Raw genomic sequence first — 27,290 nt, 5'->3', positions numbered from 1 at the left:
CGCCGGCCGCTTCCCAGCCTGGCTGAAAGGGCTCGCGTAGCCGGCCTTGTCGGCCCTTAAAGCGCTCAGTGGGCGGCCTGGCCCCCCAGCTCCCCTCCCGAGCCTCGCAAAGAGAGCTGCCCCTGGCTCTCGTCAGCCCCTCAGGTTTGCTTTCCTTCCCTTCCCGCAGGTGGGCCCGGAGGTCCACCGCCGCGGAGGCTGCGGCCGCGGGGAAGCCCCAAGCCGAGTGTCGGGAGACTAACCGGAAGTGCGGTCCCAGGCGGAGGGGCGGTGCCGGCGGCTGCGGGGGTAAGCGCGGCCCGCGGGGCCTGGGAGGGGCGCGGCCGCGGGGCCCGGGGTGGGGGGGCGCGGCGGGGCCGGAAAGCAGCCCCCACCCCCTCGCCGGCCCCCGGCCTCCGCAGGGCAAGGGCAGCGGCCGAGCGGGGTCTGGCACCCCCACCCCGACGGCGGACCCAAAGACGGTCAATGAAAAGTTGAAAGAAGAGCAGCTCAGTATGGTCGCTGCTGGAGAGAATAGTAAACATTACCAGGCACTTTTGTTAGCGATCTGTATCTCTTCTGCTGGGGAAAAACCCAAGGGCATTGAATGAAGTCAGCTCCCCCCCCCACCCCAGCATCTTTAAGGCAGAGATTGGTTATGTAGCACTCAAATGTGCAGAAGAATCTGGTTTTTAACCACTTCGTAACTATTCTTGGAGAGCTGCATTGTGTATAACATGGTACCATACACGCATATCAACTATGTCTTGGAGTGTACAGTGGTAGTAAAAGGGGTCCTTGACCTTAGAGGTTGAGGTAATGCAAACAAAAAGAATTAGAAAATTTTAAACAAACAAGTAAAATAAGACTCAGGAATTTCCTACGTTAAAGTTCGTAATTGTCCTGCAGGATTCTTGATGTTTTGCCTAGAGCTGGTTGGGAAGGACCTGATGGCCGCCAGTGGCAGGTGCCTCTTGCAGGAGAAACAGAATGTAAGTGAATGTGGGAAGAGGTAAGATGTAGTCGAAGGGTGCTGACCAGACTGAGGAGTAAATGAGAGCAATACTTTGATGTCCAGCTCCAGAAAAAATACAGATTTCACACACACACACACACACACAATAAATTTCTGCATTATTGATTTTTCCTTTAGGAGAAGGAAGAATTGAGTGTTGTGAATACTTAATGGACCAGAGAGAGACCTTTTGAAGCCAAAAGGAAGACCGTCTTTTGAGTCGTCTTTGTTGTTACGGTAAGTGGCATGCCAGGTTGCATGTTTGTAGGTAAATGTGGATTTGGGAAGGGGTAGGAGGGGGGGGACTGAAGGCGGGGGACAAGAAGGACTCGGAGAAGGTAACGGGAGAAAGGGATTGATACTTACTTAGCTCCTGAGATAGCAAAGCGGGAAAACTGGATCCTGTTCTACTAACTTGAGTGTATTTTCTACTTCTTTCCACCGTGGGTTCTCGCAGTAGTCTTGTAGTAATTGCTGCTTTGTCGATTTGCAGGCCAGACAGGCAGTGTGCCCAGTGCTTAGGCAGGCACTGTCGTTACAAGATCAAACTTTAAATCATGGCTCTTCTGCTTACTAGCTGTGAGTTCTTGGGTAATTATTGAACTGCCCTAAGCATCAGGTGTTCTATCCATTAGGTACAAATATTGGTATTAATACCTTTTTACAGAGTCGTTGGGAAGATTAAATGAGACAGTCCACGAGATCAATTAAAAATAAATGAAGTGGAGGGGCTCAATCAGTTCAGTGTCCGACCCTTGATTTCAGCTCAGGTCACTATCTCACAGTTTTGTGAGTTTGAGCCCCGGGTCTGGCTCCGCTTGGGATGCTCTCTCTCCCTCCCTCTCCCTCTCCATCCCTCTCTATCTCACCTCCCTCCTCCTCCCTCACTCTGCTCCTCCCACTTTTCTCTCAAAATAAGTAAATAAACTTTAAAAAAGTAAAATAAATGGGGTAATGCCTAGCCTCAAGCCTGACACAGTAAGCATTATTTGTTTTTTAGATTAATGCTCAGTCAACTTGGTCTGCTTGTTCCATACATCCGTTAACTGTAAGGATAACCTTGAGCTTTGACGTTCTGTGCTGTTTCTCTGCTTGTACATGTATTGCCTGCCTGCTTACTCTGCACACTCTGAACCTACCTATGGAAGAGAGAACCAGTCTCTCCTAGGATGAGGGAAGAGAAACCTCTCGGAAGAGAGTGCCCTGAAGCTAAGGCTTGCAGCATATGTTTGAGTTTGCCACGTGGACCAGCCAGGGCTGCCAGCCTCGCCTATTACATTGCCAGAGGGGTTCTAAGAATTATGATGGGCCTTTTTTTTGTTGTGCTGTTTAGTCATATTTTTCATTCAACGGCGTATTCTGGATCTTGGGATATTGCAGTGAACAAAAGACTAAGTCCTAACGGAAATTATATGCTAGTAGGAGAGAGACACAAATTAACAGGTATAAACTATATGCCACAGAGTTGGATGATAAGTGCTATGAAGAGAAGTGAAACAGGATAAGAAGACACGGCTATTTTACATAAAGTAGTCCAGGGGGTGCCTCCTTTTGAGGAATTAATATTCAGAGACTTGAATCAAATAAGAAAGCGAGCCGCCTCGGGGAAGAGCATTCCAGACAGAGGGAGCAAGTGCCTGAGTTCTGAGGCAGCTTCGAGGCTGCGAGTGGGTGGAGGCATCACAGTACGTAGAACAGCGAAAACCAGGTTTTGTTCTGAGTGTGCTACGAAACAGTTCGAACATCTGGAGCTAAGGAGTGTCATTGTCTGCTTCGAGTGTGGACAGCCAGACTGTGTTTTATTTTCTAGGTGCTGACATGTAAAAGACTAAGCTGGGAATAAGAAAATGATTTCCTTAGTTTTGAAGTTTTTTCTTCTTGGTGCCCCACATTTACTGGCTGCCTAGGGCAGATGCAGATATGCTACCCTGGGCTGATAGTCGGGAATACTCAGTTTCATTTACCAGCCTCTGGCCAGACCCAGAATTCTTTGTTTCCACTCTGCTCCCTTCTTGACCTTTGTAGTAATACACATTTTATTTTGTTTTTAGTTTTTAAATGTTTATTTTTTGAGAGACAGAGGGAGACACAGAATCCAAAGCAGCTCTAGGCTCTGAGCTGTCAGCACAGAGCCCGACACAGGGCCTGAACTCATGAACCGTGAGATCACGAACTGAGCCGGAGTTGGACTCTTAACGGACTGAGCCACCAGGCTCCCCAGTAATACACACCGTAACAGACAGAACGTCCATCAACCCACCATCTTATACGACCTCTTTGTCTATATGCCCGCATGTCTTTGCTTAGTTGTGAGTCCAAATTTTTCCTTTTCCTCCTCAAATTTCTCCATAAATGTTTTTCTAGTTTTTGTATAATCTTCATATTCGTTATTAGCTGGTGAGTTACTGTTTATGATTTAGTTAATTAGTTTAAATGGACTTAGAGCAAGGCTTTGCACAAGAGACAGGTACAGAGGATAGGCTCAGTAAATATTGGGGTTTTGTGTGTGTGAAGACGGAGTTAAGAAAATCATAGAACCTGTCGTGCATTGAGCATCTCCTGCTGCTGGGGCTCAAGCTGAGGCCTAGCGGCGGCGTCTCACTGTCAGGGCACCCCTGGAGGCAGGCCACATGCCTGGCCTAGCTTATCCAAGGGGTAAGGGGAGCTGAAGGCGGCTCAGTGGTTCACCCACGTTCTTGGAGGAGCACAGTGGAAATCTGCACCGAAACCCGATTCCAGAACTTGAAGTTCAATTATAGCCAGCACAGCGTATCAACCCACTGCTGCCACGTTCTTTAAATACAAACTAAAATACCTTTTCATTTGGAAGTCATTTCAGACTTACAGGAAAGTTGCAGAATAGTACAGAGTGGTACTATACCCTGTGCCCAGTAGTCCTAATGTTAACCTGTCGCTGTGTTTGCTTTATGATTCTTTGTTTCTATGTTCACGTACATATACATATATATACATTTTTTCCCTGAGCTTTTTGAGAGTAGGTTATAGACATAATGATCCTTGTCTGTGAGAGGATTAAGCCCTGAAGTCTTATGACATGCTAAGCCCTCAAGTCTTAAGAGAATTAAGCCCTAAAGTCCTAAGGTATGTAATGAATTAGCTGCTTTCTTAATGCACGTACAGTGCTGCTGGCTACATGCCATTCTTGGGAGAACTGAAAAAATAGTTAAGTCATTTTCTATGGGGTGTCATTCTTTCCTAGAGCCCCGACTGAGGAAGCCTGTCGTGAATACTCAGTAGTCCATGTCCTAAAAACAAGGCTGCGCTCTCACCATGTCCGGAAATTAACACTCGTATCATATCATCTTATTCAAATTTAGCTCATTGTTCCACTAATGCCCTTTTCAGGAAAAGGAAAAGACTGGTTCTTGTAAAGATCAACCCACCGTCCACCATTTCATTGAATTGTCATGTGGTCTTTTTTGTGGAACACATATCCTCAGACTTTGTCTTTCATACTTTGACTTTTTTAAGAGTGTAGGCCACATACTTAGTAGCATTTCCTTCAACTTGGGTTTGTCTGACGTTTCCTCATGATTAGATCCAGGTTGTACATTTTTGACAAGGCGGCATAGAGGTGTGTTCTATACGTTCTCTTAGCAGGCAAATTCTATACCACGTTACTGGTCATGGTGACTTTGATCACTTGGCCAACGTGGTGTCTTCTGGTTTCTGGGCTGTGAAACTACTCTTCTTGTGTCTATAATTGTTAAATATCTGGTAGGGAGATATCTTCAGATTGTGTAAATATCCTGATCTCATAAACTTTATACCCACTAGAGTTTTACCTGAAATAATTCATACTCTTCTTTTGATTGGACATGGTGATTTTTAAAATCGCATCATTTCTTCTACTTTTAATTCTTGGCTTTTTAGTATAAGAAAAACTCCTGTATTTTTATTCACTTTTTAAAAATATGTATAGATTAATGGATTCTTACTGTGTTACTAACTTAGTACTGCTTATTTTGATGTTCTATTTGTTCTGGATTCATATAGTAGCAGCCCCTTTGGCCCAGCTCCTGGGTCCATCTGGCACATCGTCACCACTCTTTGAGCACTTTAGATCCTCTGGGCTCATCCCGTACTTTCTAAAGCCTGGAATTAGCATTTCTCCAAGGAGCCCTGGTAGCTTGCAGCGGAGAATGGTGTTTTAGACAGTAAGACCTGAGAGCTTGGTATGCTAATTACTACTAGGATTTTATTCTTTCTGTGATCTGTCAGCAGACATTATTAGAAAGATAAAATAAATATGCACTTTGACACATACATGCATTTCTGTGTTTTCTATATGTACTTTAAAAACGTGACCTCTGGAGCACCTTGGTGGCTCAGTCAGTTAAGCATCTGACTTCGGCTTAGGTCATGATCTCACAGCTCGTGAGTTTGAGCCCCACATCTGGCTCTCTGCTGTCAGCACAGAGCCTACTTTGGATCCTCTGTCCCCACCCTCCCCCACTTGTGTGCTCACTTTCTCTCTCAAAATAAATGAATACACTTAAAAAAAATTTAAAAAAAAACAACCTTGACCTCTTACTGATACTTCTAACTCCAGTTAAACACTGGAGTTCATTCTTGCCTTTCTCTTTTCTATATTTATAACTCCTTTCTCTGACAGTAAGGAATCTATGTGCCATTTTGCCCATAGTATATTTACTTATTTATTCAATCCTAGGATATACAGTAAGTAGTATATCTTCACCACCACGGAGGGAAGTAGCCCTACTACTTAGAATTCTGCAATTATTTACAGTTCTTTTTCTCTTCAGCTTGAGTGTATATTCCTAGCACTGTATTAAAGTATTGTTTGAGTTATTTTTCTTCCTTCTGGGTGTTCTTCATTTCAAACACAGACTCATTTGTTTTTGTTTGTGTTACATTTTAACATTTTTCTCTGACATCTTGTCTTGTTTATTTATTGAATACGTGAAATATAACAGTTGTAAAAGTAAAAATTGTGTGTTAACAAAAATGTATAGTCACACAAAAAATGTATCTTCACAGATGTGTGACCCTCGCTCCCTGCGTCTGTTTACACCAATTCCAATTTCCTGGTGCTTTCGACCCCCTTTCACCTCCCCTGTAATGGGAACTACATCCCTGAGTGTCTTCTTTTACCTTTTCCAAAGTACTCTGTGGCCAGTGAAAACGTGTGACTTTTTAGTTTCTACTTCATTCTCACATAAAATGTACCATTGTTTTTTCTTTTCTCTTTTTTTTTTTTAAGAGTTGGGGAGGGGCAGAGAGGAGAGAGAGAGAACTGCAAGCAGGCTCTGTACTGTCAGCACAGAGCCCCATGCGGGGCTCAAACCCACAAACTGAGTGAGATCGTGATCTGAGCCAAAACCAAGAGCCAGATGCTTAATGACTGAGACACTCAGGCGCCCCGCAAAATAGCATATTTTTTTCCACTGCTGCTTTTTGAAATTTACGGTATATCTTGAAAATCTTTTCATGTCAATTCATAAGGTTTTCTTCATTCTTTCAAGTGCATAGTACTGCATTATACCAAGTTTGTTCAATCACTTTCCTTCATATGAGCATTTAAGTTGTTTTAAATATTTTCATATTACAAACATTGCTATACTGAATAACTTCATGCTTGTATATTTTTAAATTGTTGGAGATGTTCCTTCAGAGTCGATTTCTAGAAATGGGATCACTGAGTCAGATATAAACGCATATCTAGTTTGATGAGCATGGCCAAACTCCCCGCCAGAGGGCTGAATCCACTGGCCTCCCTCCAGCATCACGAGCGTGTCCGTTTCCCCACAGTTTTGACACAAAATGTCTTGTCATACTTTTCAATGGATGCTGGCCTGGTGGGTGAGAAACCGTATTCACACACCTTTTTAAATTATTTCATTTTTTAAAATAGTCGTATTTTAGAGTACTTTTAGGTTCACAGCAAAATTGAGTAGAGAGTACATGTAGCTGCTTTCCGTCCTCTGCCGCCTCACCTGCCCACCACCAGCCTCCCCAGCTACCGACGCCCGGGACGGGGGGCTGCGTTTCTTACAGTGGCTGAGCCTGTAGCGAGGATCCAGCATCACCCAAAGGCCTTGAGGGTTCATTCTCTGTGTTGTACATTCCGTGGGGGTGACAAATGCGTAATGGCATCTGTCACCATGTACAGTGTCACACAGAAGAGTTTCCTGAAAACCCTCCATGTCCACTTATCCACCCTTCACCCCAACCCCCTGAAAACACTGATTTTATTTTATTTTTTTACTGATTTCAGAGTTTTCTTTTTCTAGAATGTCATGTACTTGGAATTGTACAGTTTGTGGCCTTTTCAGACTGGCTTCTCTCACTGAGCAGCGTGCATATAAGATTTCTCCCAGTCTTTCCCTGGCTTGAAGGCACATTTCTGTTTCAGCTCTGAGCAGCGTTCATCGTCTGGATGAAGCTCGGGCTGGGTGTCCTTTCACTGACCGAGGGACCTCTCCGGTGCTGCCAAGTTTTGGCACAGAGCTGCTGTAGGCAGGTGTTTGTGTGGACATAACGCTTGCAGCTCCTTTGCGTAAATACCAAGGAGTGTAGTTGCTGGGTCGTATGATAAGAGTGTGTTTAGTTTTGTGAAAAACCACGAGTGCGTTCCCAGCAGCAGTGGATGAGACTTCCCGTTGCTCCGCGTCCTCATCAGAATCTGGTGGCCGTCAGTGTCCTGGATTTTGGTCATTGTAGTTTATAGTGGTATCTCCTTTTAACTTACAGTTCCCTAATGACCTACAATGTGGAGCATCTTTTCAGATGCTTATTTGCTATCTGTCCGTCTTCTCTGGTGGACTGTCTGTCTAGATCTTTTGCCCTTTTTTAAATCAGCTTATTCCTTGTTGAGTTTTAAGAGTATACAAATGCATTGTACATGTTGTGTAACAGTACTTTATCAGATGTCTTTTGCAAATATTTTCTCCCAGTCTGTGGCTTCTCCCAGTCTATCGCTTTAGACTGTGTCTTTTACAAAACAGAAGTTTTTAACTTTAATGAAATCCAGACTGTTACTTCTTTTATAGGTCATTCTTTTGGTGTTTCATCTAAAAAATCATCATTGTCTTTATTTCATCCCATGTTATCTTCTAGGAGTTTCATAGTTTTGTGTTTTACATTTAGGTCCATGACCTATTCTGAGTTAATTTTTGTGAAAGGTGAGAAGTGAGTCCATTTCACATTCTCGCAGGGGGATGTCAGGCAGTTCCAGCCCCATTTGTTGAAAAGACCATCTTTCTGCATTGTGTGGCCTTTGCTCTTTTGTTGAAAGATCAGTTGACTGTATCTATATGAGTCCATTTCTAGACTCTATTCCACCGATCTTTTTGTTCTTTTACCAATACTGCATGGGTTACTGGAGTATTGCAGTAAGTCTTGAAGTTGAGTAGTGTCCGTCCTTCAGTTTTGTTCTCTTGCAGTAGTCTGTTGGCTCTTCTGCGACTTTTGCTCTCTGTATAAACTTTAGAGTCAGTTTGTTGATATCAGTAAAATAACCTGGAGGGATTTTGATTGAAATTGAGTTCAACCTGTAGATCAAGTTGGGAAGAATTGGCGTCCTGACAATATAGATGTCCATATATCCATGGAATTTCTGTTCATTTTATTTACTTTTCTGTTTCTTTCATCAGAGTTTTATGTTTTCATCATACATACACAAGTTAGATTAATCCATAAGTTAGATTGATACCTAAGTATTTCATTTTGCATAGATGCTAATGATGTTGTGTTTTTAATTTCAAATTCATTGCTGGTGTGGAAGAAGATGATTGCCTTTTGTATATTATCTTTGTATCCTGCATGCTTGCTATAATTGCTTAATTAATTACGGGGTTTTTGTTGATACTTTTGTATTTTCCACACTGACAATCATGTGATCTGGAAGTAAAGATAGTTTTCTATTTTTTCCCATTCTATGTAATTTTAATTTCCTCTTCTTGTCTAACTGTATTATCTAAGACTCTCAGTATGATGTTGAAAAGGAGGAGTAAGAAGGGACATCCTTACCTTTCTCCACATCTTAGCCGGAAGGATTCTAGCTTCTCACCATTAAGTATAATATTTGCTATAGTTTTCTTATAGTCTTTATCAAGCTTAGAAAGCTCCTATCTATTCCCAGTTATTTCATGTACTTTTAATTTGAATTTCTCTACATATAAGTGAGATTGAACATCTTTTCATGTGTTTAAGAAACATTTTTCAGGGGCGCCTGGGTGGCTTAGTCGGTTAAGCGTCCGACTTTCGCTTAGGTCATGATCTCGCGGTTCGTGGGTTCGGGCCCCGCGTCGGGCTCTGTGCTGACTGCCAGCTCAGAGCCTGGAGCCTGTTTCGGTCTGTGACTCCCTCTCTGTCTGACCCTCCCCTGCTCACGCTGTCTCTCTCTCTCTCTCCTAGAAATAAATAAAACATTTAAAAAAAAAAAAAAAAAAAAAGAAACATTTTTCAGGGCACCTGGGTGTCAGTCGGTTGAACATCCTACTTCGGCTTAGGTCACCATCTCGCAGTTCGTGGGTTCCAGCCCTGGGTCAGGCTCTGTGCTGACAGCCAGCTCATAGCCTGGAGCCTGCTTCAGGTTCTGTCTCCCTCTTTCTCTGACCCTCCCCTGCTCACACTGTGTGTGTCTCTGTCTCAGAAATAAATAAAACATTAAAAAAAAATTTTTTTTAAAGAAACATTTTTCTATCTTTTTCGTGTATTGTCTTTTGCGTATTTTTCTATCAGGGTTTAGTGGTTTTTTCCTGAATTTTAGAGACCTTTATATAATAGATATTTTGTTCTTTTATCTCAAATATATGTTACAGACATTTTCTCTCAGTTTGTCCATTGACTTTTGACTTTGTTCTTTCCTTTTTACATGTAAAATGTTTTTATTTTAGTCAGATGGCCAATCTTGTGTCATAGACTGAAAACCTTTCTGTACACTGAGGTTATCTGTCTGTTTCAGTACCTGTGTGCTTTCACTTTGTAAATTCAGATCCCTGATCAGTTTGGAGTTGATTTTGGTATGTGATGTGGGGTATAGATCAAACTGCATCAGTTTTCATCCTGATGTGCTGACATCATTTATTAAAAGTTCAGCGTCTGGGAGGCTCAGTCAGTAAGTGTCTGACTCTTGATTTCTGCTCAGGTCATGATCTCACAGTTTGTGAGATCGAGCCCCATATCAGGCTCTGCGCTGACAGTGCAGACCCTGCTTAGGATTCTCTCTCTCCTTCTCTGTCTCTCCCCTGCTCATGTGCTCTCTAAATAAACAAATATATAAATAAATAAATAGTTCAGCTTTTCCCTGGTGGTTTGGGACATACCTTTATTATATACTAAATTTCTATATATGTTCGTAACTGTTTCTGGATTTTCTATTCTATTTCACTATCTTTTTATGTATTCCTGTACCAGAATATTAACATTAGAGGCTTTGTAGTATATTTTACTGTCTCATAGAGTTAGTCAACTCTCAGTCTTTCTTTTCATTGTTTCCTGGCGATTCTTCCGTGTTGGTTTTTCCAAGTCAACTTGAGTAATAACAGTAGCTCAGACATTCCTGATGTTTCTGTGAAGGATCAGAAAGGATGTACTTTAGGCTTTGGGGCCATATGGTATCTGTTCAACTGTTTAACTCTGCTGTGTGTGAAAGAAGCCCTGGGCAATACGTTAATGAATAAGTGTTACCTTGTTCAGTAAAACTTTATGAAAACAGGCTGCAGGCAAGAATTGACCTATGGGGAATGGTTTCCCATGTTTGGTCTGGTTCCTTGAAGAAGTGTATTATTTTTGTTGCAGTTGCATGAATTCATAAATCTTTTCAGGAGGAACCAACATCGTCATTATATCAAGTCATTCTATCTAAGAACAAAACAGATCTTTCCATTTGTTCAGGTCTGCTTTTAGATCCTTCAGTAGTGTTCAAAAGTTTCCTCTTCTCTGTTTTATATAATTATGTATTTTTTAGTATTTCATATTTTTTGTTATTATACAAGGACTGTTCTCTTATTGTTGTATACTCTAGTCAGTTATTTGTGTACAGAAAAGGGCTATTTGTTTCTGTGTGTGACTTGTATGTCCTGCTGCCTAACTGAATTTCTTTGAGTCAGTTTTAATGTTGAGTCTAGAGTTTTCTTTCTTTTTTTTTCTCAGTTTATTGTCAAGTTGGTTTCCATATAACACCCAGTGCTCATCCCCACAAGTGTCCTCCTCCATGCCCATCACCCCCCTCCCCACCCCCCCACACCCATCAGTCCTCAGTTTGTTCTCAGCATTCAAGAGTCTCTCATGGTTTGCCTCTCTCCCTCTCCCCCACTATTTTCCCCCTTCTTCTCCCCCACGGTCCTCCATTAAGTTCCTCCTAATCCTCCTATACGTGCAAACATATGGTATCTTTCCTTCTCTGCCTGACTTATTTCGCTCAGCATAACACCCTCAAGTTCCATCCGTGTTGCTACACATGGCCAGATTTCATTTTTTCTCATTGCCATGCAGTATTCCATCGTATAGATAAAGCACATCTTCTTGATCCATTCGTCCGTTGATGGACACTTAGGCTCTTTCCATGTTTTGGCTATTGTTGAGAGTGCTGCTATGAACATTGGGGTCCATGTGGCCCTATTAATCAGCATTTCTATATTCCTTGGGTAAATTCCTAGCAGTGCTATTGCTGGGTCATAGGGGAGTTCTATTGTTAGTTTCCTGAGGTACCTCCACACTGTTTTCCAGAAGGGCTGTACCAGTTTGCATTCCCACCAACAGTGTAGGAGGGTGCCCGTTTCTCCACATCCCTGCCAGCATCTAGAGTCCTCTGATTTGCTCATTTGAGCCACTCTGACTGGCGTGAGGTGGTATCTCAGTGTGGTTTTGATTTGTATTTCCCTGATGAGGAGGGATGCTGAGCATCGTTTCATGTGTCTGTTGGCCATCTGGATGTCCTCTTTGGAGAAGTGTCTGTTCATGTCTTCTGCCCTTTTCTTCACCGGATTATTTGTTTTTTGGATATGGAGTTTGGTGAATTCCTTATAGGTTTTGGATACTAGCCCTTTATCTGTCACTTGCAACTATCTTTTCCCATTCTGTCAGTTGCCTATTAGTTTTATGGATTGTTTCCTTTGCCGTGCAGAAGTTTTTTATCTTGATGAGGGCCCAATAGTTCATTTTTGCTCTTGATTCCCTTGCCTTTGGGGATGTGTCAAGTAAGAAATTTCTGCGGTGGAGGTCAAGGAGGTTGTTTCCTGCTTTCTCCTCTAGGGTTTTGATGGTTTCCTGTCTCACATTCAGGTCCTTTATCCATTTTGAGTTTATTTTTGTGCGTGGTGTGAGAAAATGATCTAGTTTCGTTCTTCTGCATGTTGCTGTCCTGTTCTCCTAGCACCATCTGTTAAAGAGGCTGTCTTTTTTCCATTGGATACTCTTTCCCGCTTTGTCAAAGATTAGTTGGCCATACATTTGTGGGTCCAGTTCTGAGTTCTCAATTCTATTCCATTGGTCTATGTGTCTGTTTTTGTGCCAATACCATACTGTCTTGATGATGACAGCTTTGTAGTAGAGGGTAAAGTCTGGAATTGTGATACCTCCCGTTTTGGTTTTCTTCTTCAATATTACTTTGGCTATTCGGGATCTTTGGTGGTTCTGTACAAATTTTAGGATAGTTCTAGTTTTGAGAAGATTGCTGGTGCAATTTTGATTGGGATTGCATTGAATGTGTAGATTGCTTTGGGTAGTAATGACATTTTCACAATATTTATTCTTCCGGTCCATGAGCATGGGATGTTTCTCCATTTCATTGTGTCTTCTTCAATTTCCTTCATAAGTTTTCTATCGTTTTCATCATACAGATCTCTTATATCTTTGGTTAGGCTTATTCCTAGGTATTTTATGGGTTTTGGTGAATGGGATCAGTTTTTAAATTTCTCTTTCTGTTGCTTCATTATTGGTGTATAAAAATGCAACCGGTTTCTGTACGTTGATTTTTGTACCCTGCAACTTTGATGAATTCATGGATCAGTTCTAGTAGGCTTCTGATGGAGTCTGTCGAGTTTTCTATGTAGAATATCATGTCATCTGAGAAAAGTGAAAGTTTGACTTCTTCTTTGCCAGTTCTGATGCCTTTTATTTCCTTTTGTTGCCTGATGGCTGATGCTAGGACTCCCAGCACTATGTTAAACAACAGTGGTGCGAGTGGACATCCCTGTCGTGTTCCTGATCTCAGGGGGAAAGCTCTCAGTTTTGTCCTGGTTGAGGATGATGATAGCTGAGGGCTTCTCATAGATGGCTTTTATGATGTTTAAGTAAGTTCCTTCTATCCCGACTTTCTCAAGGCTCTTTATTAAGAAGGGATGCTGTATTTTGTTCTGCAGTTATCTACAGGATCATATGGTTTTTATCTTTTCTTTTGTTAATGTGATGTATCACGTTGATTGATTTGTGAATATTGAACCAGCCCTGTGACCCAGGAATGAATTCCACTTGAGCGTGGTGGATAATTCTTTTTATGTGCTGTTGGATTCAGTTTGCAAGTATCTTGTTGAGGATTTTTGCATCTGTATTCATCAAGGATGAATGTACTTCTCTTTTTTTGCTGGGTCTCTCTGGCTTGGGAATCAAAGTACTGCTGGCTTCGTAGAATGAGTCCGGAAGTTTTCCTTCGATTTCTGTTTTTTGGAACAGCTTGAGAAGAATGGGTATTAAGTCTGATTTAAATGTCTGGTAGAATTCTCAGGGAAGCCATCTGGCCCAGGGCTCTTATATTTTGGGAGGTTTTTGGTAACGGCTTCAATTTCTTCACTAGTTACAGACCTGTTCAGATTTTCTCTCTCTTCCCATGTGAATTTTGGTACTGTGTGTGTGTTTAGAATTTGTCCATTTCTTCTGAGTTGTCCAATATGTTGGCATATAATTTTTCATAGTATTCCCTGATAATTGCTTGTATTTCTGAGGGATTGGTTGTAATAAGTCCATTTTCATTCATGATTTTGTCTCTGTGGATGCTTTCTCTTTTCTTTTTGAGAAGCCTGGCTTGAGATTTGTCAATTTTGTTTATTTTTTCAAAAAAAACAACTCTTGGGAATGCCTGGGTGGCTCAGTCCGTTAAACATCCAGCTTCGACTCCAGTCATGATCTCATGGTTTGTGGGTGTGAGCCCCATGTCAGGCTCTGTGCTAACAGCCAGCTCAGATCCTGGAGACTGTTTCACATTCTGTATCTCCCTCTCTCTCTGACTTTCTCTGCTCACGCTCTCTCTCTCTCTCTCTCTCTCAGAAATAAATAAAAAATATTAAAAAAAAAAAACTTCTTGGTTTCATTGATCTGTTCAGATGTTTTTTGGGATTCTATATTGTTTATTTCTGCCCTGATTTTTATTATTTCTCTCCTCCTACTGGGTTTGGGGTGCTCTTGTTGCTCTCCCTCTAGTTCCTTTAGGTGAGCTGTTAGATTTTGTACTTGCGCTTTTTCTAATTTCTTGAAGTAGGCCTGGAGTGTAATGTACTTTCTCTTAGAACTGTCTTTGCCGCATCCCATAGAGTTTGAATTGTTGTATTTTCATTTTCGTTTGTTGCCATATAGTTTTTAATTTTTTCTCTAATTGCCTAATTGGCCCATTCGTTCTTTAGTAGGGTGTTCTTTAACCTCCATGCTTTTGGAGGTTTTCCAAACTTCTTCTTGTGATTGATTTTAGGTTTCATAGCATTGTGATCTGAAAGCGTGCATGGTATGATCTCAATTCTTTTATATTTATTGAGGGCTGCTTTATGTCCCAGTATGTGACCTATCTTGGAGAATGTGCCATGCATACTTGAGAAGAAAGTGAATTCTATGGTCTCAGGATGTAGAGTTCTAAATATATCTGTCAAATCCATCTGGTCCATTGTGTCTTTTGTGATTTTCTGTCTAGTTGATGTATCCATTGCTGTAAGTGGAGTATTAAAGTTCCCTGCTATTAGCACATTCTTTTTTTTTTTTTTTTAATGTTTTATTTATTTCTAGAGAGAGAGAGAGAGACAGCGTGAGCAGGGGAGGGTCAGAGAGAGAGGGAGCCACAGACCGAAACAGGCTCCAGGCTCTGAGCTGGCAGTCAGCACAGAGCCCGACGCGGGGCCGAACCCACCAACCGCGAGATTATGACCTAAGCGAAAATCGGACGCTTAACCGACTAAGCCACCCAGGCGCCCCTATTAGCACATTCTTATCCATAAGAATGTTTCTGTTTGTGATTGTTTTATGTATTTTGGGTGCTCCCGTATTTGGTGCGTAGACGTTTATAATTGTTAGCTCTTCCTGATGGATAGACTGTGTAATTATTATCTAATGCCCTTCTTCATCCCTTGTTACTGCCTTTACTTTAAAGTCCCGTTTGTCTGATAAAAGTATAGCTACTCCAGCTTTCTTTTGACTTCCAGGAGCATGATAGATATTTCTCCATCCCCTTACTTTTAATCTGAAGGTGTGTTCAGGTCTAAAATGAGTTTCTTGTAGACAGCAAATAGATGGATTTTTTTTTAATCCATTCTGCTACTCTGTGTCTTTTGATTCGAGGATTGAGTCCGTTTTCATTCAGTGTTATGATTGAAAAATATGGGTTTAGAGTCATCGTATTTTCGTAGGATTCATGCTTGTGGTGGTGTCTCTGGTACCTTGCGTTGCTTGCAACATTTCCCTCATAGAGTCTCCCTTAGGATTTCTTGTAGGGCTGGTTTAGTGGTGACAAATTCTTTCAATTTTTGTTTATTTGGGAAGACTTTTATCTCTCCTTCTATTCTGAATGCTGGATAGAGGATCCTTGGCTGCATATTTTTTCTGTTCGTCACATTGAGGATTTCCTGCCATTCCTTTCTGGCCTGTCAAGTTTCAGTAGATAGGTCTGTAACCACTCTGATAGGTTTTCCTTTGTATATTAGGGCCCATTTATCACTAGCTGCTTTCAGAATTCTCTCATTGTCTTTATATATTACCAGTTTCACTATGATATGTCATGCAGAAGATCGATTCAAGTTACGTCTGAGGGGAGTTCTGTGTGCCTGTTGGATTTCAACGTCCGTTTCCTTCCCCAGATTGGGGAAGTTCTCTGCTATAATTTGTTCATGGACTCCTTCAGCGCCTTTCCCTCTCTCTTCCTCTTCTGGAATTCCTATGATATGGATATTGTTCTATTTGATTGTATTGCTGAGCTCTCAAACTCTCCTTTCGTGTTCCTGGATCAGTTTATCTCTCTTTTTCTCAATTTCCTCTTTTTCTATAATTGTATCTTCTAATTGATCTATTCTCCTTTCTGCCTCTTCAGTCCATGCATTGGACGCCTCCATTTTATTATGCCCTTCATTTATAGCATTTTTTATTCATCACAACTATTTTTAAGCTCCATAGTCTTTGTAGCAGTAGTTTCTCTGATGTCATTCATGCCTTTTTCAAGCCCAGCGATTAATTTTATAACTATTGTTCTAAATTCTTGTTCAGTTATGTTGCTTATATCTGTTTTGAGCAGTTCTTTAGCTGTCATTTCTTCCTGGAATTTCTTTAGAGGAGAGCTCTTCCGTTTTGTCATTTTGGTTAGCTTTCTGTCTCTTGTTAGTTTTAAAAGCTTGTTATGCACTCTGCACCTGCGAGTACTGCTGTATTAAAGTAGGCTCTTTGACTGTCCAGGGCCTGTCTGCTCAGGAAGTGTTCTTTGAATGGTGTCTCTTGGTCTCTCTTGTTGAGACTTTGGTTATTTTATTTCCCTACTCTTAGAGGGACTCTTCACTATGTGTACTTTGGCTTGTTTCTTGAGGTAGCCCTCAAAATCCTGGGGAGTGTTAGTTTGCAATCTGGCGTCAGTACACCAAGGGCACGAAGAGCTGAATAAAAAGGCAGACCACTCCAGATGGGTGGGTGGCAGGGTTAATAAGCAAGGGAAACGACACGTGGTCCTGAGCGAGTGGATCTTAGAACCTGCCTGCCAGAGGGGCGCCTGGGTGGCTTAGTCGGTTAAGCGTCCAACTTTCGCTTAGGTCATGATCTCGTGGTTCGTGGGTTCGAGCCCCGCGTCGGGCTCTGTGCTGACTGCCAGCTCAGAGCCTGGAGCCTATTTCAGAGTCTGTGTGTGTCTCTCTCTCTGACCCTCCCCTGCTCACGCTGTCTCTGTCTCTCTCCTAGAAATAAATAAAAATATTTAAAAAAAAAAAAAAAGAACCTGCCTGCCAGAATCTTACCAGTTTGTAAAGAGGCTTTAATATTCATTCATGTATATTCTGTACAGGGTCTCCACAACCCTTACTCTCTCAAGGTTATCTAGTGTTTTCTAAGTGTGCTTTCATACTTCTCCAAACAAATAACAATTTTATCTCTTTGCAGATATTAAGCCTCTAATTGATTTTTCTTTTCTAATTGCATTGGCCAGTACTTCCAGGTCAGAGTTTAATAACAGAGGAGATAGTGGGTCATTCTTGACTTGTTCCTCATCCTGTTGGAAATGACTAGTATTTCTCACTTAGGTACTGGCTGTAAGACTAAGGAGTGTGTATTTTATCATTTAAAAGGAAGTATTCGTATAAAAACTAAAAGGAAGTATTCATTAATTCCTACTTTCTTGAGCAGTTTCATCAGGCATGCATGTTGATTTCTGTTGTGAGTTCCTTCAGCATCTATGGAGATAATCATGACTCTTCCACATAGATCTGTTAATATGCAGTATTATATTAATGGATTTGCTGATACTGAACAAATCTTGCATTACTTGAATAGCTCCCACTTTTGTCATTGTATATTACTTTCCTTAACGTGATGTTGGATTTTTGTTAGTATTTTTCGCACTAATACTGGGCAACAAAAACATTTTTATACTCTTCGTCCGGTTTAGTTGGCAATGTTAAACTATCTTCACAAAAGAATGAGAAATTTTGTTTATTTTTAGTGTTCTGAAAGATATTTATGAAGCATTAGGTTTATTTGGCTTGTGAATTCGTTAAAATACCCTTATGAAATAATCTAGGTCCAGGGGCGTCTGGATGGCTCAGTTGGTTGAGTGTCCAGCTTTGGCTCGAGTCATGATCCCACACTTTGTGGGTTCAGTTCGGGGCTTCTGCTGACAGCTCAGGGCCTAGAACCTGCTTTGGACTCTGTGTCTCCTTCTCTGCCCCTTCCCTCAGTTGGGCTCTCTCTCTCAAAAATAAATTAACATTAAAAATTTAAACAAAATTTTTTTTAAATGGGCAAGTCAAACTCCTTCTCATTTATTCATATGGTTGATATGTTGGTCTCAGCACAATCATATTATTTATACTTGTTTTTTCAACTACTTGTGTTTTCATTGCTCTTTCATTAAAAAAATCTTTAGGGGCACCTGGATGGCTCATGATCTCATGGTTTGTGGGTTCGAGCCCCGCATCCAGCTCTGTGCTGACAGCCCAGAGCCTGGAGCTTGCTTCGGATTCTGTATCTCCCTCTTTCTCTTACCCTCCCCTGCTCATGCTCTGTCTCTGTCTTTCAAAAATAAACAAACATTTTAAAAGTAAATTAATTAAAAATAAAAATAAAAAAATTTTTAGAATGTTTGATTTTTCTTATAATAGCTACCTTTGAACATAGATATTTGTAATGCCTTAGTACCATTTTCTCATTTAGCCTTTAATTAACTGTTTTTTCAGTTTTGGTAGTATCCCTTAACTCCTGCCTGCCATTAATATAATAACCAGTGAGGCTATTTCAGTTTGTTGTTGAATCTGATGCAGGGCTCAGTCCCACAAACCGCGAGATCATGACCTGAGCTGAGATCAAGAGTTGGTCACTTAACCAACTGAGTCCCACAGGTGCCCCTATTATGCATTTTTATTTTCCTTTTTTCTTTATTTTTAATGTTTTATTTATTTTTGAGACAGAGACAAACAGAGCATGAGTGGGGGAGGGGCAGAGAGAGAGGGAGACACAGAATCCGAAACAGGCTCCAGGCTCTGAGCTGTCAGCACAGAGCCTGATGTAGGGCTCGAACCCATGAACCCTGAGATTGTGACCTGAAACAAAGTCAGACGCTTAACCGACTGAGCCATCCAGGTGCCCTTGTTTTCCTTTTTTCTAAAAAAACCTTTTCCGTCATCTTGAAGGACCTTAAATTCCTCTTGTTCCTTTTGTCCTTCACGGCGCAGCGCTGCCTGCCTGTGTGGGCCTGTGCGGAGCCGGGCCGGGACTGCTAGAGCGAACAGCAACGACAGTCATCAGCTCCCCGCCGGTTGGGCTGCCTGGAAGTTCGGGTCTTCCCTGACCTTTGTACTGTGTACTTTTCAGGCTTCTCAGGTAGCTGGCCTGTGCTTCCTGTCCAGATTTCAGGAACATTCTGAGGGGGGGCCCAGGACAGCCTGTGTTTACCCCGTCTTAGCCAGAGCTCGAGCCAGGTCCCTGGAGTAGTGGCAGCTCCAGACCGGCTGTCACGCAGAGGCCCGTGTATTGTCTGGCTCTGAGCACTTCTGCTCTTGCTTCTGATCCCCAGCGGCGGGACCCGCAAGGGACCTAAAGCCTCAGTGACCGGGTCAGGCAGGTCTGGCTGCCGAGGGCTGGAGTCGGGGCACGGGTCAGGCAGGTCTGGCTGCCGAGGGCTGGAGTCGGGGCACTGGCCTGGCGCTCTGACTCTGGTGCCTGTCATCAAGCGGCCCCTGTATTGCGTGCAGCCGAAACAGAAGGCAGCGGGGCCGGGGCAGGGGGTGGCCTCGATGCCCCAGAGCGGGTGGCCCATCCACCACCAAGGAGGGGCGCCCAGGGCACAGCTGTGGCCTTCTCTGTGCACCTTGTCCCCACGGCTGTGGAGGAAGCGGCCTGCGTTCCTGTGGCCACGGCATCGCCTTCACACGTGTCTCCCCTGAGATTCGGCCTTGGGGGCCTCCCCTTCCCCGAGGAGGCCGCCGCTTGTGCAGATCGTTTTCAGATTCTTGGCGCCTTTCTGGAGAGCCCCACGGATGGCTTAGGACAACCGTTAGTCTCTCCCGCATTGAATGGAGGACATCATAGGGGAAAACCCATCTGCTCTTTCTTAAGAAAACTATTACCATTTTCGGGGTTGTTGAGGGGACCACTCTGGTGCCAAGTCAGCTCATTTGTCACTGTCTTCGTCTTGTGTCTTACAGAAGGCCATCCGCTGAGAGAGATTGGCCCGGCGGGCCCAGGAAGCACGGTGCTCTCCCCGCAGCTAGCTTCCAGGTAGGCGCCGCGCCCAGGCCTTGCCGCGAGCCCCCCGGCACAGCGGCACCTGGGCCCCTCCTTTCCTGCGGGGACACGGGCCGCTGGGGAAGGGGTCCCTTCCTTTCCCAGAGACCAGACCGGGAGGGCAGAGGCCCTGGCGAGCACAGGTGAGGACAGCTGGGTAGCCAGTGGGACGTACGGGACGTGGGATGGTGAGGGAGCCGGTGGGGGAAGTGGCCGCAGGGTTATTAGCAGCACCGAGGTGAGGACAGCTGGTGGGGTAAGCAGGGCCGCGGTGAGCCCCCAGGGGGACGCCGAAGGACCTCCCCTGTTGTCTGTCTGGGCTGTTTGCTGGTTTTTAAAGAGAGTGGGAAACGGGAGGGCAGAGAGGGAGAGAGAATCCCAAGCAGGCTCCGCTGTGCTTGATCTCAAGATGCTGAGATCATGACCCTGAGTTATGACCTGAGTGGAAATCAAGAGGCAGAGTCTCAACCGACCGAACTCCCAGGGGCCCCACATTCTGTTGTTTTAACACAAGTTTGCTGGCTGTAGGGTGGAGAGTCTGAGTGTAGGGAGGGTAGTACCAAGAGGGTGGCCTCTGTTCTGGGGCCAGTGACAAAATGCCACAGACTGAGTGGCATAAACAGCAGATTTATCTTCTCCCAGTTCTAGAGGCTGGAGGCCCAAGAACCGAGCATTGGGCTCACTTGCTTCTGAGCTCTCCCTTGGCTCCAGGCTAGACTCTCGTTTTGGGAATGGCGCTGGCTCAGTGTGGGGTGTGAGGGAGCGGGTCACAGGATGACACCAGGCTTTGGCCTGAGTTCCTGAAAGAACAGGAAGTGAGATCGGGCGGATGGGGGGTGGAGGAGGCCCAGGTTTCTGCTCCACTGCGCGCTGAACTTCTCCTTGACCGTCAATGAGGCAAGAGCAGTCGTCTACAAGGCATTTGGTTCCAAACCCTAGTGAATAAGAAACTTCAGGCTTGGGGGTTGGTGATGGTGGCCACAGCATACACTCTAGCACTCAGTACACCGTGGGTCATCGTTAGTAGTTTCTGGCTAACTTTTTCTGAAGAGGCCCCTGGTTCATCAGTGACTGCAGTGAGTGTCCCCGGATGCCCGGCATGGCAGACACCTGGTTAGCACTCTGAGACGCGCTCACAGGGCTCAGCGAGGGGAACTCTGACGCCCAGCGTGTTGGTGAACAATAGAAGGATATTCGTTCTATCATGAGGGTTCGCTCTTAAGATACTTTACTCGGCGGTGGAGGTTCATGTGATGGATCAGGTTTATGCACTTATTTCCTAGGATATCTGTTATCAGGGGAACAGAGGGAAACCATCTTGGAGCGTAAGGAATTCTTAACGCAACTGTGAGACTCATCTGGAACTTGTAATTTGGACCAAAACAAATGTAGTGTCCACAGTGGTGTTGTAGATCATGACGACGTGATAGAATACTTGAAATCTAGGGTGTGTGGTTGCTGTATGTAGCACGAGCGTGCTGTCCCTCGTCAAGCTCGCCTCCTTCCCCTGCTCCGAGCTGCTGACTTCACTGCCCTGGCGGCCATGGGTCACGCCTCTCCCTCGCTCTCTCCCTGTGCACTGGTTGTAACCCCGCACTTCTGTGAGCCTGTGTCTTCACTCAAGAAGCCACACTCACGACACCCCCCCTTCCATTCCATTTTCTCTTCTCCCTAAAACTAAACATTAGAACTTTTTTGAGTTGACATTTGAAGCCGTGGTATTTCTTTTTATGTTTACAAATAGGGGTGCCTGGGTGGCTTAATTGGTTAAGCATCCGACTTTCGTTTAGGTCATGATCTCACGGTTCGTGGGTTCGAGCCCCGCGTCGGGCTCTGTGCTGACTGCCAGCTCAGAGCCTGGAGCCTGTTTCAGTCTGTGACTCCCTCTCTCTCTGACCCTCCCCTGCTCANCGAGCCCCGCGTCGGGCTCTGTGCTGACTGCCAGCTCAGAGCCTGGAGCCTGTTTCAGTCTGTGACTCCCTCTCTCTCTGACCCTCCCCTGCTCACGCTGTCTCTCTCTCTGTCTCTCTCCTAGAAATAAATTAAAAAAACATTAAAAAAAATTTATGTATTTATAAATAATTTTTTTTTTTATTGTAAGAGCCGTCTCTGTGCCTTGCACATGGGAGTTTACATATTGTCGCATGGAAATTGGAAGAACGATCAGCAGATTGATGAGACAGGAAGTCATTCATCTTCTAGATCCCTTTGGCTCCTTACTTTGCCTGAACTCAGGTGGCCACTCATGCTTCTGCTGCCGGAGCCGTTTTGGTTTGGGTTCTGGTCTGTTACACTACTAGCGTGCTATACGCAGCCCTCATGCACTTCTCATTTCACATGAATATGCAGACGCCTGGTCCGCACGTCACAGTTGAGGAACCGTGGGCCCTGTCCCCAGAAGAACGTACGTACACCAAATAACATGTGCATCAGCGTTTTCATAGGTTATTTCAGGTGTCTGTAGATGCAAAATAAAAACTTATCTTCCGGCTTTGAGCACCTGCTCTGTGCCCTGAGGAGCTGTGAGGCTTGTCTTGATTACTCAGTTGAAGCGAGGGGTGGTGAAGAACCCATTTTGAGATCACTCAGGTTCATAAAAGAAATAATCCTTCCTGGCCTTTCCCCCAGTTGTGTTGCTGATGAGTTTTGTATTAGAAAAGAAGAAAATCAACCGATTTCAATCCTTGTAAAAACTAGAGCACTCACGGACTCTGATGGAGAATTTCTGTCTTTCCTGCAGTGACTTTTAACTTTGAACATTCTTTTCTTAGTCATAGGAATATAAATAATGTTTCTTCTTTGTCTCACAGGGTTGGAAATACCGAGTAAGGAATTAGTGTATAGGATGCTGGGAACTTGTAGAGATGAACCACTCGTGACTGAAAGGCCTAGAACCGATGTGTCTTTCAAGTTCTTACCACAAAGACCGCTATGAAGAAGATGATGGGTCAGGAAGACCAGTGGAAAACTCCCTAGGAGAGAGCCATAGAAAATGTACGCTTCAGAAGACAAAGATAAGCAGAGAACTCAGAAAAGGAAAATATATCATGTATGCCCTCAGAAGGGTAAAAAGATTTTTATTCATGTGCATGAGATTTCTCAGCTAGACGATCAGCTGTACCAGTGCCTTGAACGTGAGCAAAACTTCTGTGAACACTTAGCTCTTATGTGTGAGAGATCCCATCCTGGGGAGAAACCTTACAGATGTGATATGTGTGAGAAAAGCTTCATCCAAAGCTCAGATCTTCTCTCACACCAGAGGATCCACAATTACGAGAAACCTTATAAATGTAGCAAATGCGAGAAGAGCTTCTGGCACCACCTAGCCCTGTCAGGACACCAGAGGACACACGCAGGTAAAAAATTCTATACGTGTGACATCTGTGGCAAGAATTTCGGCCAGAGCTCAGACCTGCTTGTCCACCAGCGAAGCCACACGGGCGAGAAGCCGTATCTGTGTAGCGAGTGTGATAAATGCTTCAGTCGAAGCACAAACCTCATACGGCACCGAAGAACTCACACAGGTGAGAAACCGTTTAAGTGTCTGGAGTGTGAAAAGGCTTTTAGTGGGAAATCAGATCTTATTAGCCACCAGAGAACTCATACTGGTGAAAGGCCCTACAAGTGTAACAAGTGTGAGAAAAGTTACCGACACCGTTCAGCCTTCATTGTTCACAAGAGAGTTCATACTGGGGAGAAGCCCTATAAGTGTGGCGCCTGTGAGAAGTGCTTTGGCCAGAAATCAGACCTTATTGTACATCAGAGAGTCCATACAGGTGAGAAGCCGTATAAATGCCTGGAGTGTATGAGAAGTTTTACGCGGAGCGCTAACCTCATCAGGCATCAGGCAACTCACACTCACACTTTCAAATGCCTTGAATATGAGAAAAGTTTCAGCTGTAGCTCAGACCTCATTGTGCACCAGAGAATTCACATGGAAGAGAAACCGCATCAGTGGTCTCCATGTGAGAGTGGCTTCCTCCTAGGCATGGACTTTGTTGCCCAACAGAAAATGAGAACTCAGACAGAAGAGCTGCGTTATAAGTACAGCGTGTGCGATAAAACCTTCCACCAGAGCTCGTCCCTTCTGCAACATCAGACAATCCATATTGGTGAGAAACCGTTCATCTGTAATATGGGTGAGAAAGGTCTTGAGCTCAGCCCTCCCCATGCATCCGAAGCCTCACAAACGTCTTGATCGGACAAAGCGTTATAATACCATAAAAAGCGTATGTACATGTCCGAGAACTCCCAAGATAAAGGACTCTAGGCAAATCTCAGACTTTCCTGAGAGCTCAGACTTCATTGGGGACCAGAGAATGCAATTGTGGGAAGTTGAGAAATGGTTTGCCCAGAGAGCCACCCTAGCAGGAAACTTTACCAGTCACTCCAGTGAGAAACCTTACGAACGCCCTGAGTTTTGGAAAAGCTGTAGTCCAAGCTCATATCTGATCACCCACAGGGGGATTCGTACAGGTGGGAAACCTCCCAAATGCAGTGAGTGTGAGAGAACTTTCTAGCAGCGCCCACCCCTCCTCGTCCCAAGAGAATTCATACCAGAGGACTTTCTAAATGCCCTCAGCGTAAACAGAGCTTCAGACAGTATGCGCCTCGCATCGGATGTCAGAAAGCCCACACTGGGGAGAAACCCCAGCCAGTGTGTAAAAAACTTCTAACAGAACTATGACTTTCTTACTCTTCAGAGAAGCCATACTGGTGAAAGTGTGTCTATTTGTCTTGAATGTGGTGAATCCATTCATTGGGAGAGCCTTCTTGGGTTTGCACCAAAGAAACCCAATCTGAGGAAAGACCTTACAGAGTCTCTGAGAAGAACTTCTGTCAGCAATCTGCTCTTGTGGTATACCGGGGAGCTCACATAAGTGAAAAAGTCCCTTGAGTCTGAAAAAAGCCTTGCTAGAAACTCTCCTACCTTATTGGGTCCCAAAGGACGTACTTGGCAGACAACTTTTTGCCAGTGAGAGACCCGATTGTGAACTGTGTACATACAATAGGTATGAAGAGAACTGCTCTCATAGTTAGTTGGCCCATACGGTAGAGGGGACTTTTAACGGAGTTGGTATGTAAACAGGTGTTTAGATCCCCAGGAACCCGTCCGGGGTGGGGGGTGGGGGGGCGAGGGCAAGTCGCGGCAGGCTTCATGGGTAACTCAGGTAAAGATGCTTTTCTTTTATCTGAACCACTTAATGATTACTTTACTTTCGCTTTTTAAAATTTGGAAATCCAATAAAGGAAAGGACGTAACCTTGTGTTAGAAGGTGTGACGTGTTACTGTTGGGGGAAAGGATTATGGTGACTTTGCCTCTGTCCCTTTTATTATTCTTGACCAGAATGAGGACTAGCATGTTGACAGTAGCCTGGGGACCATTGCTGGTAGTGAAAAGAACTGAAGGGCCAGGGAATAGTTGCACTAGATCAAAATTTCCCCCAAAGCTCTCCCTTCGGAGGGCCAGTGACATAGAGACAGAATACTCAGCTTTTGTCCTGTAGTGTGAGTTGAGGCACCGCCTCCAAAGTTTCCTTTCCCTGAAACATCTTTGAGATGATCACTGATGTTTGGAATCTCAGCTTGAGAGGTGGATTTCTTTCCAACTAGAAATGCACATTTCAGCAGATTGTCGTGATGTTGTTAGCGTCTGTTGGGACTTCATCGCATCTCTTTCAGTGAGAAGCTACGCGCTCCAGCTCCTCGCAGAATGATTAAGGGAAACCAAAAGAAAGGTTTAAGCCTGAGCAGGCACAGAATAGAATGCGTAAAGATGCATTATTAATGGAGGAGCTAAACTTCTCGATTCTGAGTATCCCGACTCCAGAGCTGGCGTTCTTGTCACTCCGTTATCCCGCTGTTTGTAGCAAATCAAGCCCCATAATGACACACCTTTCGTTTATTTCAGAGTTCTGCCAAGGAAAGAGAGAATACTTTTATTCCCAGAGAAAGGGTTGCAGTCACAACACAAGGTATCCATTTGGCTTGAGATGTAGGATTCTAAGTGCTAGAAGGGAAAATTAGTTGGCAGATTCATCAGAGGTTTAAGGATGAGCACGTGCCTGCAATTTGCCAGGATAATTATGATTATCTTTAACATTCTCTAGAAATATTGTAATCAATCCAGGGATTATAAATGGACAATTCTGAGGGTTTTTTTCCTTCTCTCAGATTAAAAGACATTCAGTATAAATACTTAAGATTCCTACAGTATCTGGGACTGTAGACTGATGAGTAAATATGTTGTTGCTAGTGCCGTTCTCTGGTTTAGTTTTTAACAAGTCCCTGCCCTGCAGAGAGCGCTGCCATTCGGACTCGTGGGTGGCCGGCCGCTACCTTGTGTGTGGCTCTGAGCTTTGATCCTAGTGACTGGCTGGTGATCTTGAAAACCTTAGGGTCAGTGGATGGAGCATATGGTGGTAATAAGGAATCTGATTCTAGGGGATTTTGTGTGTGTGTGTGTGTGTGTGTGTGTGTGTGTGTGTGTTTGTTTTTTTGGAAAACAAATGCTGGAAGTTTATTCGATCTGATGTGTTGTGGTAATTTTCTTAAGTAGCTCTTACACCATGAGAAGTTGCCCAGTGTGATAAAACACGCAAGATGTATCTGTTTCTCTTTGGTGCAAACCGTGCCCATCACTAGTGTATGTTTCACAATTGTGATACTTAAAATAGTATGGGGTGTGTGGCCTGGTGGTGCTGACAGTCCTTGTGGCTGCTTGTGAGTCGTTGGAACTTGGAGAAGGGGCGGAGTTTGTATCCTTGGCAGGGCGGTGACTTGCCCCTTATTTCAACTAATCTTACTGGTAATTGTCTCTAGTCTTTAAGTAAATTGAGGATGGACCATCCCTCAAAAGGAGAACGTTAGGGGTATGCGACAGGTCTGAGGGTGAGGGCTTTTACCTGGGGGGGGAAGGTGTTGGTGTTATTCAGAGAGCATAACCTGAGGTTGGAGAGGCCAGCTTGGGAGCCTGTAACCAGAACTAGAAGGTCACTTCTGGGAGGGACGGAGGCTCTCTTGTGACAGTGCCAACCGAAATCTACCTCAGGTAAGTAGAGTACCTTTCAGGATCTCAGACCAAACGGGACACTTGTATTCAGTCCATGTATTCCTATGCTTTAATGTTTTCGTTTT

General features: G+C 43.9%; 1 protein-coding gene across 5 annotated transcripts; it reads left to right on the top strand.

Moving 5' to 3' along the window:
* Nucleotides 1–8: 8 nt before the first annotated feature.
* Nucleotides 9–27,290, top strand: ZNF322 (zinc finger protein 322). Of its 5 annotated transcripts, none has more exons than XM_039257316.1 (5): nt 9–288; nt 889–971; nt 1,133–1,231; nt 20,074–20,146; nt 22,963–27,290. In XM_039257316.1, exon 5 carries the CDS (start codon nt 23,145–23,147, stop codon nt 24,348–24,350), a length of 1,206 nt encoding a protein of 401 aa, XP_039113247.1. In that variant the 5' UTR covers nt 9–288; nt 889–971; nt 1,133–1,231; nt 20,074–20,146; nt 22,963–23,144; the 3' UTR covers nt 24,351–27,290. The 5 variants fall into 5 exon arrangements, with proteins under 5 accessions (XP_039113247.1, XP_039113246.1, XP_039113245.1 ...); XM_039257315.1 differs by having other exon boundaries at nt 889–991; XM_039257314.1 differs by lacking the exon at nt 889–971.

Source organism: Hyaena hyaena, unplaced genomic scaffold (assembly GCF_003009895.1).
Source record: "Hyaena hyaena isolate Hyena2069 unplaced genomic scaffold, ASM300989v1 scaffold_614, whole genome shotgun sequence".
In the NCBI taxonomy this organism is placed as follows: domain Eukaryota; kingdom Metazoa; phylum Chordata; class Mammalia; order Carnivora; family Hyaenidae; genus Hyaena; species Hyaena hyaena.
The sequence above is the reverse complement of the archived record's forward strand: the minus strand, read 5'-3'. Positions and strand labels throughout refer to the sequence as shown.